Source organism: Mastigoproctus giganteus, chromosome 2 (genome assembly GCF_048544385.1).
Source record: "Mastigoproctus giganteus isolate SK-2022 chromosome 2, ASM4854438v1, whole genome shotgun sequence".
NCBI lineage: Eukaryota > Metazoa > Arthropoda > Arachnida > Uropygi > Thelyphonidae > Mastigoproctus > Mastigoproctus giganteus.
This window is the reverse complement of record NC_143576.1, coordinates 107,948,076-107,962,388: the sequence shown is the minus strand read 5'-3', so window position 1 is coordinate 107,962,388 and position 14,313 is coordinate 107,948,076. Positions and strand designations below refer to the sequence as shown.

Below are 14,313 nucleotides of genomic sequence, written 5' to 3'. Positions count from 1 at the left end.
CACTCAACTCATTCATCTTTTTCTCACACATCATGAGGGGATGCAATGATGGGTAGCGTAAATTTAAATACTAATTAAAACTAGGGTTAGTGTGTACTTAACTTAGCATTTGTGGTTTGTGTTCTTTTCTCTCACGCTTACACTTTTATTAATTCTTCTAGCTCTCATCTCATTTATTCGACTCTTTCTTTCTGCACTGCACTCTCTGGGCACCGCAGCTTATTGTTATGCTTCAGTTGTGGTGCAGGCCTAGCTGCAAGGTTTTTTTTTTTTTTTTTTTTTTTTTTTTTTTTTTTGCAGGCCAGGGGAGAATGCAGTGATAGTGTTTATGTGGTTTGTAAATGTTTGTTGGTACAGTATATATAAAGTAATGTAAGTTATTTTTAAAATAACTTACATTACTTTAACATAATGTAAGTTATGTTAAAAAAAAAAAAATTTCCAGCTTTTTTTAAATTTTAACAAGTATTTAATTACCAATTACTCTTCACATCATCTAGTTTTGTTAAATGTAACTGTGAATAATCTGCAGTTTTTAACCTAGAAATAAGGTTGGTCTCACATGAACAATTTTTCTTTAGTTAAACATTGTGACTATTTAGAAGGAGGCTGTGAACTAACATCACATTCTCAGATCTCTTCTTAAGAATCAATAATTCTTAGTTTTTAGATACTTTAGTTCATTTTAGCTACATTAAATTTCTACTGTTACTATATATAATGTACACTCACTAAGCATCTGTATTCCCACATATGTCCAAAAAGCCCGAAGACAGGATTTACTAGTAACAAAACTTAACGAAGTGTATTCCATTTGCAGATTAACAATAACACTTCAATAAACATCTTATAACTTGCTCACATGATATAACAGTATATTCATTTAACTTTAACTTCTAATATAATGACTAACCATGTATTGTTCTCCTTTCAGACAATGAGAGCAAAGCTATTTCACCTGTAATTCAAAGAAAATGAATGAGTAATTATTTTAAAACTCTTTCTGCATATAAGGTCAGAGATTGATACTTGTTATGTTTCTTAACTAACAGCATAACCCTTCCTCCTTTTCGATCCTATCTATCTTACATTGTACTCCCCAAATTCCAATTCTGCATTGCTTATATCTGAGTGGCATCAAGTCTCTGATAACCCTACAATATCTGCCTTGGATGTCTTAACCAGTACTTCAAATTCATGAGATTTATTTACTATACTCCTAGCATTGGTGTACATGCAAGTACACATGCACCTGTTTTTACTCTTAGTTACTCTAACACAGCCCATGTATTTACTTACTTGTTTCATGACCCCATCAGTTTCTGAAAATCCCAGCAACTCCAGGGGCTCGTATCTGGTGAGTATGGGTTTGGCACACCCAGGGTCCTGAGCTGGATATCATCGTTCTTCTCTTTCAAAGTGATTCCCTTCTACTTTTGACTCTCTCTCTCTCTCTCTCTCTCTCTCTCTCTCTCAGGGAAACTCGTGAATTTTTTTTTTTTTTTTTTTTTTTGTCTGGCAGTATAACCTCAGGCTTCCTTTCACCATACAACTAATTATAACTGGCTCCTCATTCCAATAGAAGCAATGCAAGAATCGTTTCCATCTCTGCCTGCGGCTACTGTTAGTATATTAGTCTGTAAATCCCCTCCTAAGCTAGCAGTTTTCCAACCCACCTAACTTGCCTCAGTAGCATTAGCAAATATTCTTGCACCCCTTCTATTTAAGTGTATCCCATCCCTGTAGAAGTAATCTCTCCTGTTAACAAATACACACTACACTGAGAAACATTCTATCCCATGAGCACTGCACAATCTCTCCAGGGTCGAATTGATTGACAAGGCTCTCACCATATACTCCCTCCTATTGTGTCTGGGCAGGATTGCAGAAGCTTTCAAATTAAACCTAACTCTCGACTTTTTTTTTCAGTAATGACCTGTATTTGCTTCTTAAATCCGCAGTTCTCCCACACTTAATGATATCATTAGTGACAGCGAAAGGTGATATCGTTCTACATTAGTGTAGAACGATATCACCTTTTGTGCCCTTAAAAGATGATATCTGCTCTACAACATCATCAACCTTTGCCCCTGGCACACAATCTTGTAACCTACAAAATCTTTGTCTAAATTAAAAATAAAAATAACAAGGTTAACTAGGTCTATAAACCAACTTATAATGTATAATGTAATATGACAATCAAAATAAAATGGCAAAAACTTATATTTCTTGGAGCTCAAATTTCACTGCATCGAATTGCAACTATACGCAGCACCCTCTCATCTATGTACATCAATGGTCTTTTACTAATGGACTGCAACATTTATTAAATATTATTTTTTTTTGCAATGAAAATCAAAAAATTAAAAAATCTTTTTTTTGTACACATTATTTTCATTGAAACAACACTTATTAATTCTGAAAAAAAAATCAAAACTTTATAGTCATAAAATATAAGAATAATACTAATAGTCACTTCCAATTTCCAGTTAAATAAAATTTAGTAGCACAAAAATTATCTTATGCATGTGCATGTATTAATATGTTTTGTCAAATAAATAAAAAAATAAACAGATAAATAAGAATAATTATCTGTTATAAATCTCTTTATTAAATATTAATAACAATAGAGAAAAAACACACATTATTTAGAATAATTAAACGTAAAATAACAAGTATTTAATTTCAGTAGCAATCTGGTTAACCCTTCCCCATCTCTTCCATCATGCCATATGACTGATGACTTTTGAGTTTATGATAAACATCATGGCAAGATCCAATCATCCTTACAATCTGAGGGTACCACTCTAAACGGTGTTTGCACGCTGGCTGCTAGTTAGTACACCGGGCTGAACCTATTATTAACTCTTCAGGAGGCTTCCAGATCAGCTAGTGTATAATCTTGCTACCTCTACTCTGCCAGATAGTGACTGGAGGGAGTCCGATAGTGTGCATGCGGGTAGCACTGTCGAGGCCACGTTATGTCAAGGATCTGGGTATATTCTTACCATGTGTATGCCATATCCAAAAATCTTACTACTTCATACAGCATGCCCCCCCCCGCCATGTTTTCTCACTATTGAATACACCATGAATTGTCAAACTAATAGAGTAAGCTTATCTGTGGAAGGATCTAATCCTCCCAAAACACTAGCTAGTTAGTTTCACAAATATACATGGTCTCAATTCTAATCTCAATGATGTCCATTTCTATTTGCAGTCTGCCAAACCCCATGTACTTTTCCTGACGGAATCTCAGTTATCGGTTGATTCAACTACTGCTCATCTAAGTTGCCCAAATTATTCTGTGTACGATTACTTTCACCTCAAAGGTGGTACTTGTGTGTATGTCTGTTCTGATATTCCCTGTCAGAGACTTGGTAATTTGGAATCTCCTCTTTTCAATCTTCTCTGGCTTAAAATATCTCTACTGCATTCTGTCAAATTCATCTGTTGTGTCCACTGTTCTCCCAACTCCACTAATCACTTGGAGCTCTTTGACTTCCTCTCATTGCAACTTGACTTTCTCCAGTCCAACTTTACTAACAGTAAGGTAATTTTCCTTGGTGATTTTAATGTTCACAACTCGAGCTGGCTTCCATTTTTCAGCATCTCGATGCTGAGGCTTTTGCAATTACTAATGACCTTGCACAGATTCTTCATTTACCTACAAAAATACAGGACAATCCTAACCATACAGCCAACACACTCGATATTTTTCTCACAAACAACCCTTCTAAGTACACGGTCGAAGTGAGTGGTCCTATAGGCACCTCCGATCCCAACTTGGTGATTGTCTCTTCTCCAATGGAGCCTTTATTTCATGGCTATTCCCAACCTTGTATTGTTTGGCATTACAAGAATACAAAATGGGATGACTTGCGAGATTTCTTTTCTTATTTTCCTTGGTCGGATTACTGTTTCAAAACTTCTGATGTCAACGCTTGCTCAGATCGTGTCAGTGAAATTATTCTTGTGGGAATGGAATCCTTTATTCCACACTCCACTTTAAAATCTCGTCCTTTATCTAAACCTTGGTTTTCCAATAAATGTGCTAAGGCTGTTCAAGAGAAGAATGCTGCATATCGTAATTGGCTTTTTTCCAATTTTTCACTTTCATTTTCTGCCTACACCAAAGCTTGCAACAATTGTAAAGCAGTTATTAAAAATTCCAAACTAGATTTTGAACAGGCTAAGAGTAGAAAACTTGCTTCTTGCCCTAATGGTAGCCGAGCATTCTAGTCTCTTGTCGAAGCTATTGGCCTCAACTTTTACCCATCTCCGCTCCCACCTCTTTTGAAACCAGTTGGTTTTGTTGTCACTTCAGCCAAGGATAAAGCTGACCTGCTAGCATCCCATTTTTCTTCCAACACGTGTATAAATGATCTTGGTAAAACACTTCCCACCATGTCCAACACAGTCCATTCAATGCCTCCTGTGGTCATCCATCAAAACGAGGTCAGAAGAATTTTGACAAATCTTGATGCTAAGAAACCTCCAGGTCCTGACGATATTTCTCTACTTGTTCTCAAAACCTGTGCTCCTGAACTTACTCCTGTACCTTGCCACCTTTTCCACTTTCTTATTCCAAAGGTGTTTTTCCTTCTGCTTGGAAATTTGCTCATATCCAGCCAGTTCCTAAAAAGGGTGACAAATCCCTTCCATCCAATTATCGTCCCATTGCAATTACTTCTACTCTTTCTAAAGTAATGGAGTAATCAATTAACTGCCAACTCTTAAACTACCTAGAAACCTTCCTTCTGATCAACAATTGCCAGTATGGATTCCATCAGTGTCAATCCACTTGTGATAATCAGGCTTATGTTACCCATTTATGGACAAATTCAATGGAAAAGTTTGGTGAAACTAAGCAGTTGCTCTTGACAAGCTTCCATCTTATGGTTTGCCAACTGTTTTTTGTAATTGGTTATCCAGTTTTCTCTCTGATCACTCACTGAAGGTAATGGTAGATGGCTCTGTCTTCTAACTTCTGCACTAACGCTGGTGTTCCCCAAGGTTCAGTTCTTTCCCCCACTCTTTTCCTCTTGTATATTAATGACCTTCTTCCATTGACTGGAAATCCTCTCCATTTTGCCGATGATAGCACATTGCATTCCTCTTTCCATTTTGAAAAACCTTGCCCTGCTCAATCAGCTTCAACTTATTAAATATCTGCTACCAATTCCTTAAATGCAGATCTCCAGGGAATTCTCCAGTGTGGCAAAGACAACTTAGTTGATTTCAGTCCTCCTAAAACTCAGTCTTGTCTTATATCTCACATAAAGGATTCTTCTGCTCCTATGCTTATCTTTGGTGACACTAATTTCTAGGTAAAATGATATCTCTTTTGGGGATTACCTTGACTTCTAATCTCTCTTGGCACAAGCACATTACAAATATTGCTTCCTTTGCATCTAAAAAACTTGCTTTTCTCTTTTGCTCTCGTTGTTACTTCTCTTCCAAACAGCTGTTCACTCTGTACAAATCGGAAATCTGCCCTACCATGGAATATTGTTCCCACATCTGGGGCAGTGCGCCCAAAACCTCTCTCAGGCTTCTTGATTTCATTCAGAAGAGGGCAGTTAGGTTAATTAATGATTCATCTCTAACTGAGTCTCTCCACTCGCTGTCTCATAGACGTACTGTTTCTGCTGCATGCCTTTTCTACAGATACTTCCATGGGAACTGTTCTTCTGAATTGGCTTGTATAATTCCCACTCTCTCTTTCAAAACAGTCCGAACACATGCCGCCAACATCCATTTAACTGTCCAACTTCAAACTCACAGAACCAAACTCACAGTTGAATGAACGTTTATTCATTCAATTGCCATTTTCTGGAACAACTTCCTTCATATGTATTTCCTGAAAATTAGAGTCTACAGAAGTTCAAGTCTAATGTCAACAAATATTTTCTTTCATCTTCTCAACCTACAACCCAAGAACAGAGCTAAGTACTATAGGTTCTAATACCTCTTGTTTTTGGGGTTTTCATAAAAAAAATAAAAAATAAAATAACCAAGTCAGAAAAAGTGTTAATTTTGTTTCAGCAATGTATTGTTTACATGATGCTGAAACCAAAACTAGCATGCTGAAAGGGAAAGTCAAAAATAATAAATAGCTAGGTGGTACCTGGCAGGTTCTTTGCACATATAATTCTAAGCAAACATGTTCACTTCCAAAACTGTTCAAATAAAAGTTCAACTCTATTTAAGAAGGAACTGAAAGTGTCAGCCATTAGCATTGAACCAAAACTTAATGCACAACAGTCATTTTTAAGAGGGATCAGCCAGGTCTCTCTCAACTGCTAAGACATGTCCATTCTCTTCTAATGTCCTCAGGGAACTGAAACAGCCTGACACTGATTGAGGAGGGATGATGATGATGATGATCAGAGAAAAATCACACTTTTATGAGCTTTTATATGCATTGCTTATAAAATATAAACAATGCATAAAATATAGTTAAAAGAGTTAAAGCATTGTATGCTCTAGTTCTTATAAACAATTGTTCTCAAAACTACAGCATACAAGTCTTCAAATCTTGTCATAATTGCATAGTCAGATTAGATGAATGTCACAAATCACTTTCAGCACTTATTTGAAAGTATACAAAAAAATATAAAAATCACTTTACTGTTCTTTTCCTACAATAATATTATATACCTACCATCATTTCCTTTCTTAACTGATCATAATATTCTAAGAGTTTGCAATATTCCTTTATATCAGTCTCACAAATGTTACAATTCAAACTAGGAATGTGTGCTAAAGCAGACATAACAGACTTCAATTTTGCCTCATTGTGTCTACTTTGTTGCTGATTTAATGTCTCAGCAAATGACCATTTCATCATATCCTCTACACGTCTCTTCTGTATTAGAATATTCAAGATCATTCCATATGTAAGTCTGAACTGGGATTCCAATTTAGTTGGTTTACCCTTAAAAAAAAAAAAAAAAAAAATGATAAATTCTAATTAAAATTTAAAAAAAAAAAAAAAATACACTGAAATAAACAACAAAATTTTTACTTTGTTGTAAGGTTCTTAAATACAGCACAGGGTTTCCTTATTTAGTCATACTATAAGCAAACAAAAGTAGCAGAATGATAGATTTCCAACAAAAAATCAAAAGGCTAATGACTGGAGTCAAAACAAAAACTCTGTAATCTTGCAATTTTTAAATATTCTATCCAGATATGCATTCAATCTAGAATGTGGTAGAGACCCTCACAACCAAATATTGGTTGTCTTACTTTTTATCATGCTGGCAGCTAAGGCCATAATGCACCAAGTCCACAGTGGAGTTAAATTATAAAACTATATTTATATATATATATATATATAACAGATCAAGAAAAAGCTTGTAAAAAGACAAAGTATAATATCAGTCATTGATTTAAAATAACTTAAATCTAGTAATAGTATCCTTTTTCAGAAATCAAAAGACACCTACATTTCTACTGTGATAAAATCTGACTAAAATGTTTGGAAAAATATCTAAAAGTAGCAAAAATAGTATATTCATTAATAAAATACAGCAATAAATTAATATATGTTGTACTGATAAGACAATTATACACTCAGTCCAGTATATACAAGAGATTCATCAGCTTTTAACAAAAAATGAGGGTGTATAGTAAGCTTTGTTTGTTATTTTTGGTTTAGGAGCATTAGCAACTAAAGCCATATTGCTCCAGGATATGTGGTGGTCATTCCCTGAGCTTTCCGCATCCTCCATATTTGGTGGTGACGGGCTCGAACCCCGGTATAATCAAAAAGCGTGTGCTACGCACTGGTGTATAGTAAGATGCTACATGACCAGCATTTTGACTGGATTGTCTGTAGTCAATATATGATACTGCTCAGCAAAGGCCATTTAAGTGTCTGCACATTTAGCAGCCTCATCAGCCATTTCATTTCTCTTGATCCAACAGAAACAGTAACATTAGTTTCTTATAGAGACTGTGTAATCCCTGTTGAATCTGAAACGAGACTAGATGTTAATAAAGTCTTGTTACTGGTGGTGCCTGCAGAGCACCAACAGTAACATGTAAGTTTAATAGTATTCAATATAAAAAAGTATGTTATACATAGACTCACAAAGTGCTCTTTAAGCCAACAGGCCTGTTAGTGCCTAATTATTTTTCACAAACAGTATAAGATACCAGACATAATATACCATTAAAAAAATACTCCACGAGGAAGATTCCAAGTTAGATGAATAAGGAAGTTGCCAGATTACTTTAAAAGAAAAAGACGGCATGGAAAAGTCACAGAGCAATAAAAAGTGCTGAAGCCTATAACAGCTACAAAGTGATCAGTAATACTGCCACAAAAAAGGTTAGGCGGGCAAAGGCAGATTATGAGAAATCACTGGCAAAGAGAGCAAAGAATGGGGATAAGGAATTCTTCATATATATAAATGCAAAGAAGAGAAGGACGAACCAGATTGGACCTTTATGTAATGGACGTGAAATAGTATTAGATACCCCAGCCAAAGTTGCAGATGAACTCAACTGTTACTCTGCATCGATATTTACAGAAGAAAAACCCTTTGTGTCAATGAGAAATTATGGGAGTGAAGTTGAAAAATACATAATTAATGATATTGAAATTTCACATATTTATTTAAGGAAAAACTTTTGAGCCTACAAGCCAGTAAGGCTCCTGGGGTTGATGGCATATACCCTATAATCTTAAAATAGGTGGAAAGTGAGTGCATTGAACCATTTAGGCTAATTATGAAAGGATCACTGGACTTAGGAGTGATTCCACTGGATTGGAAAATTCCCAATGTATCTCCAATACATAAGGGCAGTTCTAAGAGTGAAGTGGAAAATTACTGCCCGGTCAGTCTAACTTCAGTTGTAGGGAAAATCGTGGAGACAATGATCAAGGGTGGAATTCAGGATCATTTAGTTAGAAATGGAATTCTGAAGGACACTCAGCATGGTTTTGTAAAGGGAAAATCATGTTTAGCTAATCTGGTTAGCAAATTTAACAGGGTCACCCAAGAGCTGAATTTAGGGAATAATTTCAACACTGTTTATTTGGATTTCAGCAAAGCATTTGACTCAGTCCCACATGACCGGTTACTTTATAAGCTGGAACAGGTTGGAATCACGGAGAAAATCCTTAGATACTGGATGGCTTCAGGGCAGAAGGCAGTGATAATTTTTTTCCTGATATTGTTACTTTAGTAGTAATGTTTTTGAAATAAGAACAAAAAATTAATATATTAGCACAGTTTATTAAGCATACATTTATTATTAAAGTATATTAAAAAAATAAGTAAAATGTGAGTGTAATAAGTAAAAATAATTTCATAATAAAGTTTTTGTAGAATATTCCAAATTTTTATTAAGTTCTCATCTGACACACTATGCTGGCTTCTTTACTTACTATTTGTGTCTGTTGCTGAATGCCATTTCCGAATCAGCCAAGAATCGACATATTTTGCTGGATCGAAGCAGGTCAGCAGTGGGCCTACAATTTTAAGAAATTTATTTTTGTCATCAACGAACCTCAGGTTGGGCTGACAATCAGATTCATTTGTGAAAATCCTCATTCACCTTCACTGGATGAAACTGGTATCGTACTCAGAGCGCCCATCAAAATCTTCAATTCTTCTGAAACCATCTTTTCAATCAGGTATTCCTGAAATCCACAAATTGCATCTCTTTCATTTAACTGTAACCTAATTGACACAATTTTCTAACTTTGTTTTCACCAAATGCAACATTTCATGTTTAAAAGGTTTAATACCATCATTATCCTCCTTTTCTTTCTCTCGTCATCAATATTGTCATTGGTTCTTTGAACTAGCTTTAAACTTTCTTTTGAACTTTTTCTTCTTCATCTTTTTTTTTTTTTTTTGAAACTGTCCAAAATGTTGGTGTCATTCAGATATTCAGTTACTGTGACTATATAAACAGAGACAGGGAAAATTTAGTGAAAAATGTGGATAATTCACCTCTGCAAAACAACAGATGATTATTTATGGGAGTAAAAGAAAATCACTCTCTCCTAATTCTCTTACAGTTGATTCACAGTGGTGTCCAACATATGGCCTGTGCAGAAAGTGAACTAAAACAGCATTTTAAATTTTGTTAATTATTAAAAAAATTCTCTCATTAAATGTTTTGTTCAGTAAATGTAATTGTGTAGGTACTTAATAAAATTTTCGGATTTTTTTCAATTTTACTTTTACATGTAACAAGATATAGAAAATGTAACAACCTAATTTTTATCGAATCACTCAGTGCAGCCCATGAAAGAAATCTAACTTTGAATTTTTTTTTTAATATGACCCCTGTACGGAAAAAGGTTGGACACCACTGCAGTAGAAGGTTGACCACAGACCACTGTCAGCATCGGGAATACCCCTTGATCTGCTCACTGTTCACCAGCGTGACTTCTCTGTATGTGGGAGAGATGGTCTGATAGGTTTTACGAGTACCACTAAGTTGTAAATTGGTAATCCCATTAGCTCTCTTAAGTCGTGCAGCAGCACTAATTGCCTCAAGATTGGAAACGCAAACAGCGTGTACCGAGTTAAGGCTATCCTAATCCGTTCTTTATATAAAAATTTTATACGCTCAACGGAAACTATTTTAAATGCAACATCCAAGGGGAATTCAAAAATATTCGCTATAAAATGAGTTCATTAAACAGAGGGTGACTGAGTAATCTAGAATTCCAAAAATGGTTATAAAGTTTTATATAGAAAATACCTTAACAACAGACAGCGAAAAATGCAAATTTAGTTAAATAACTTTAAGCTTATTTGAATAGTAGGTAAATGTGGGAAAAATTTACGGAAAATTACAAATTTCGAAGTGTACCGCATCCAAATGTCACACATCACTGTTAATAAAGGTGCCAGTACACCATACCATTGTGTACCATCCCAAAAAAAGCACTGGTTATTCCTAAGATTGGGTTGATGTAAGAAGTGGGGATCCCCAAGGATCAGTATTAGGACCACTGTTGTTTTTGATTTTCATAAATAACATTGATGAAGGGATAGAGGCGTGACGTCTAAATATGCAGATGATGAAACATTTGTAGAGTAGTTAATGATCACTGCCAAGCAGAGCTTCTTCAGAGTGACCTAGATAGACTTCGGGGATGGTCGGAAAAATGGCAGCTATGCGTTAATCCAGCAAAGTGTAAAGTATTACACCTGGGGAACAGTAACCCCAAAATAACTTAAACCATCGGTGGAGTTGAACTAAAGCCAGTAGTGGAGAAAAGGGACTTGGGCATTACGATACAGTCAGACAAAGTTCTCCAAGCATTACAGACAAGTTGCAAGGAAGGCCCATGGTGTCCTATTGATGATTTATCGAACAATTGCTAGTAGAGATAAGGACGTCGTAATCTCATTATATAATGTCCATTGTTAGACCACACTTGGAATACTATGTTCAGGTATGTAAACCACACCTAAGGATCCAAAGACAGGTAACTCGCCTGGTGAGATCGGCAAAAAGGCATCCATATGAGGAAAAACTTTTGAATATGTGGGTTGCAGAGCTTGGAAACTAGGCACCTTAGAGGAGACTTGATGAGGTATTTAAGGGCTCATCCTCGTTTATTTTGCTTATGCCTTCCAGAGCCCTTGACTGAGGTATTTAAGGGCTCTGGAAGGCATAAGCAAAATAAACGAGGATGAAATTTTCACAGTTATAAATGATTCCAAAACAAGGGGCATAATTTCAAGTTACGGGGGGGGGGGGGGGGGGGAAGATGTTCAGACTGGATTGCAGGAAGTTTTATTTTAGCCAAAGAGTTATAAATTACTGGAATAAGTTACCTACATGGGTGGTAGACACTGACAGTTTGGGGAAATTCAAAGGTCAGCTGGATAATTACCTATAGGAGGAGGAAAAAGCATAGGTTGTCTATTTCCTTTTCTTTTATTAATTATTTATTTAATTTAAAAATTTTCTTATTATTATTATTTATTTATTTTTATTTTTTTTATTAATTTTTTTATTTATTTATTTTTTTTGCTGGTGCAGCAATGGCCACATGATGCTTTCTTTGCTAATACTAAGATATAACAAAACCTGGGAAAACAGCAATAGATCATACCAAATGTTCAGCCTTTGAACATCAGTGTAGATTGGTAGGAAGTCAGAGAATTGGACTCTGTGTGCAGTATGAAATTGCTGGTAAACAAAGTAGGGTAGTGACCCTCTAATTTAACAGAGAAAGGTAAAGGGCTGGAAAGAATATGTTCCTTGAAGGGATAACCTGCTTGAGAGGAGGAGGAGTATTTAACATAATATGATGTCAAGTTCATAAACCAATACACCTATTCTTTATTAGCTTACATTCCAGTGAAGGATTTGGCTTGGGGTGGGTAGAGAACAGGAATTTTATTATTTTCTTATTTCACTATACTAAATTTGCAATCTAGACCACAGCTTATACACAATTAATTCATAATGTAAACATACCCCATGAAAAAATTTTAACTGTTTATTCATAACCAAATTTGTATGTCTTAACAGTACAGGTTATTTTAGAAAACCTATTCTAGCTCAAAAGATGAGGTTGTCCTTCCATCTTTTTTGGACATTTGCAGTCTCTCTTAATCATCTGTAGGTGATTAAGTTTAAATTTTAAAGTTCAATTAAGTTCAAAGTTCAAGTGTTCAAACTTAAGAGGATAAACATCAAACCTCAGGACCTTCTAATTTCATTTGACATCAACTCCATGTTCCCCACCATTCCTTCAGAAGAAGCCAAACTACAGATCAGAGAATCACTTGGCAGTGACCTTGTGAATGGGCAACCCAGACATTGCCTCCCAATAAAAGATGTCCTGGAACTCACTGACCTCTCAGTACGAACTGCCTACTTTAATGGAAATTTCTTCTCACGAAAATCCAATCTCAGAATGAAAAACTCACTCTCACAACTCTTGGCTGAGATATTCATGACCTGGCTAGAAACCACCTTCCTAAATGGTCAAAGATTAAAATCTAAATTCTGAGGGTATTATATCAACGACATATTGTGCTTTTGGAATGGCAGGCTGGAAGACCTACACAGTTTCCAAATTACCTAAACAGCTTACGCCAATCCATAAAATTTTTAATCTTTTTCACTTCTTTAACCAATGACTTCATTAATTTCCCCAGAAAGAAATTAAACTAACAGATCTGTAATTACTCATGTCACGCTTTGATCCCCTCTTGTGAATTAGGGACACGTGGGAGAGCCCCATGGACAGGAGTCCATGGGGCTCTCCCATGAATCCAAAGATGCTCTCATAATTATGGCTAAGTGTTTCCTAACTTCCTTTGCTGCCTCCTTTAATATAACTGGATAGATCCCAAACACCCCAGGTACCTTTCTTATGTTTAATGTCAACAATTTCTCTTCCACTTTGCTCTCAGTTATTACAAAATAAATTAGCTCTACATTAGAGTTTGATAAACTTCTGGCCTCCACTTCCCTACAGAATTCCTCAGGTGTGAATGTAGATGCAAAATATTCATTCAGTTTTTCAGCTATCAACAGTCGAACCATTGATATCAAGTGGACCAATCAGATTCATCCACTTCCTTCTAGAGTATGCATAAATAAAGAAGTCTTTGCTGCTTTTCTTTACATCATTTTCCAGAGATTTCTCGTAATCTGCCTTCGATTACACACTAGCTTATATCTATCATAGCTTCTATGTCACCTAATAATTTATAGGCATCCCATGCATTTTTAAATCTCTGCTACGAGTTTCATTAATTCATCTGACATCCATTTAGACCTAAACCAGTATTTCGTAGTTGAATAAAGCCTAATAGCTTCCAGGATTAATTCCTTGAATGCTTCCGATTTAGAATTCGCATCATCAGTTGGTCCCACTGTATAGAATTTAAAAACTGTCTGAGACCACTATAGTCACCTTTATGAGAGCAAAAACCCTTCCCTTTACCCCTGATTGTAGCTACATTTTTAAGTAAATCCCACATCAGTACACTATGATCATGGTTCACCTAATGGTGTCATAATGGTTCCTTTATTTGTAGATTCTTAATTCGTGAATAATCACTGAAAACCAATTAAGAGTATTACTCATTCTTGTTGCCTCTCTAACATGTTGTAGAAAAATCCAATAAATCCACAAAAGTCTAGTAGTCTGTGAGTTCCAGTCAATATCTGGGAAATTAAACCCCCCCCACAGTTTATAAGACATTCTGATTTAATGGCACACCATATCTCACTGTACAGTTGTTTGTTGTACTCATCAGAGTCATTAAGCATATAATACACTCCAACTCATATTTTTGCGTTCCCAGT

The 14,313-nt window shown here is 35.6% G+C and overlaps 1 protein-coding gene across 3 annotated transcripts in view; it reads right to left on the bottom strand.

The window, feature by feature from the left end:
* The window catches only part of tst (superkiller complex helicase subunit twister), a 522,759-nt gene that overhangs the window by 123,484 nt on the left and 384,962 nt on the right, over nt 1-14,313 (bottom strand). For all 3 annotated transcript variants that reach the window (XM_090389516.1, XM_090389517.1, XM_090389518.1), the window contains one exon: nt 6,668-6,940. In XM_090389516.1, coding sequence (XP_090245642.1) covers nt 6,668-6,940 — 273 coding nt within the window. The remainder of the gene's footprint in view (nt 1-6,667; nt 6,941-14,313) is intronic.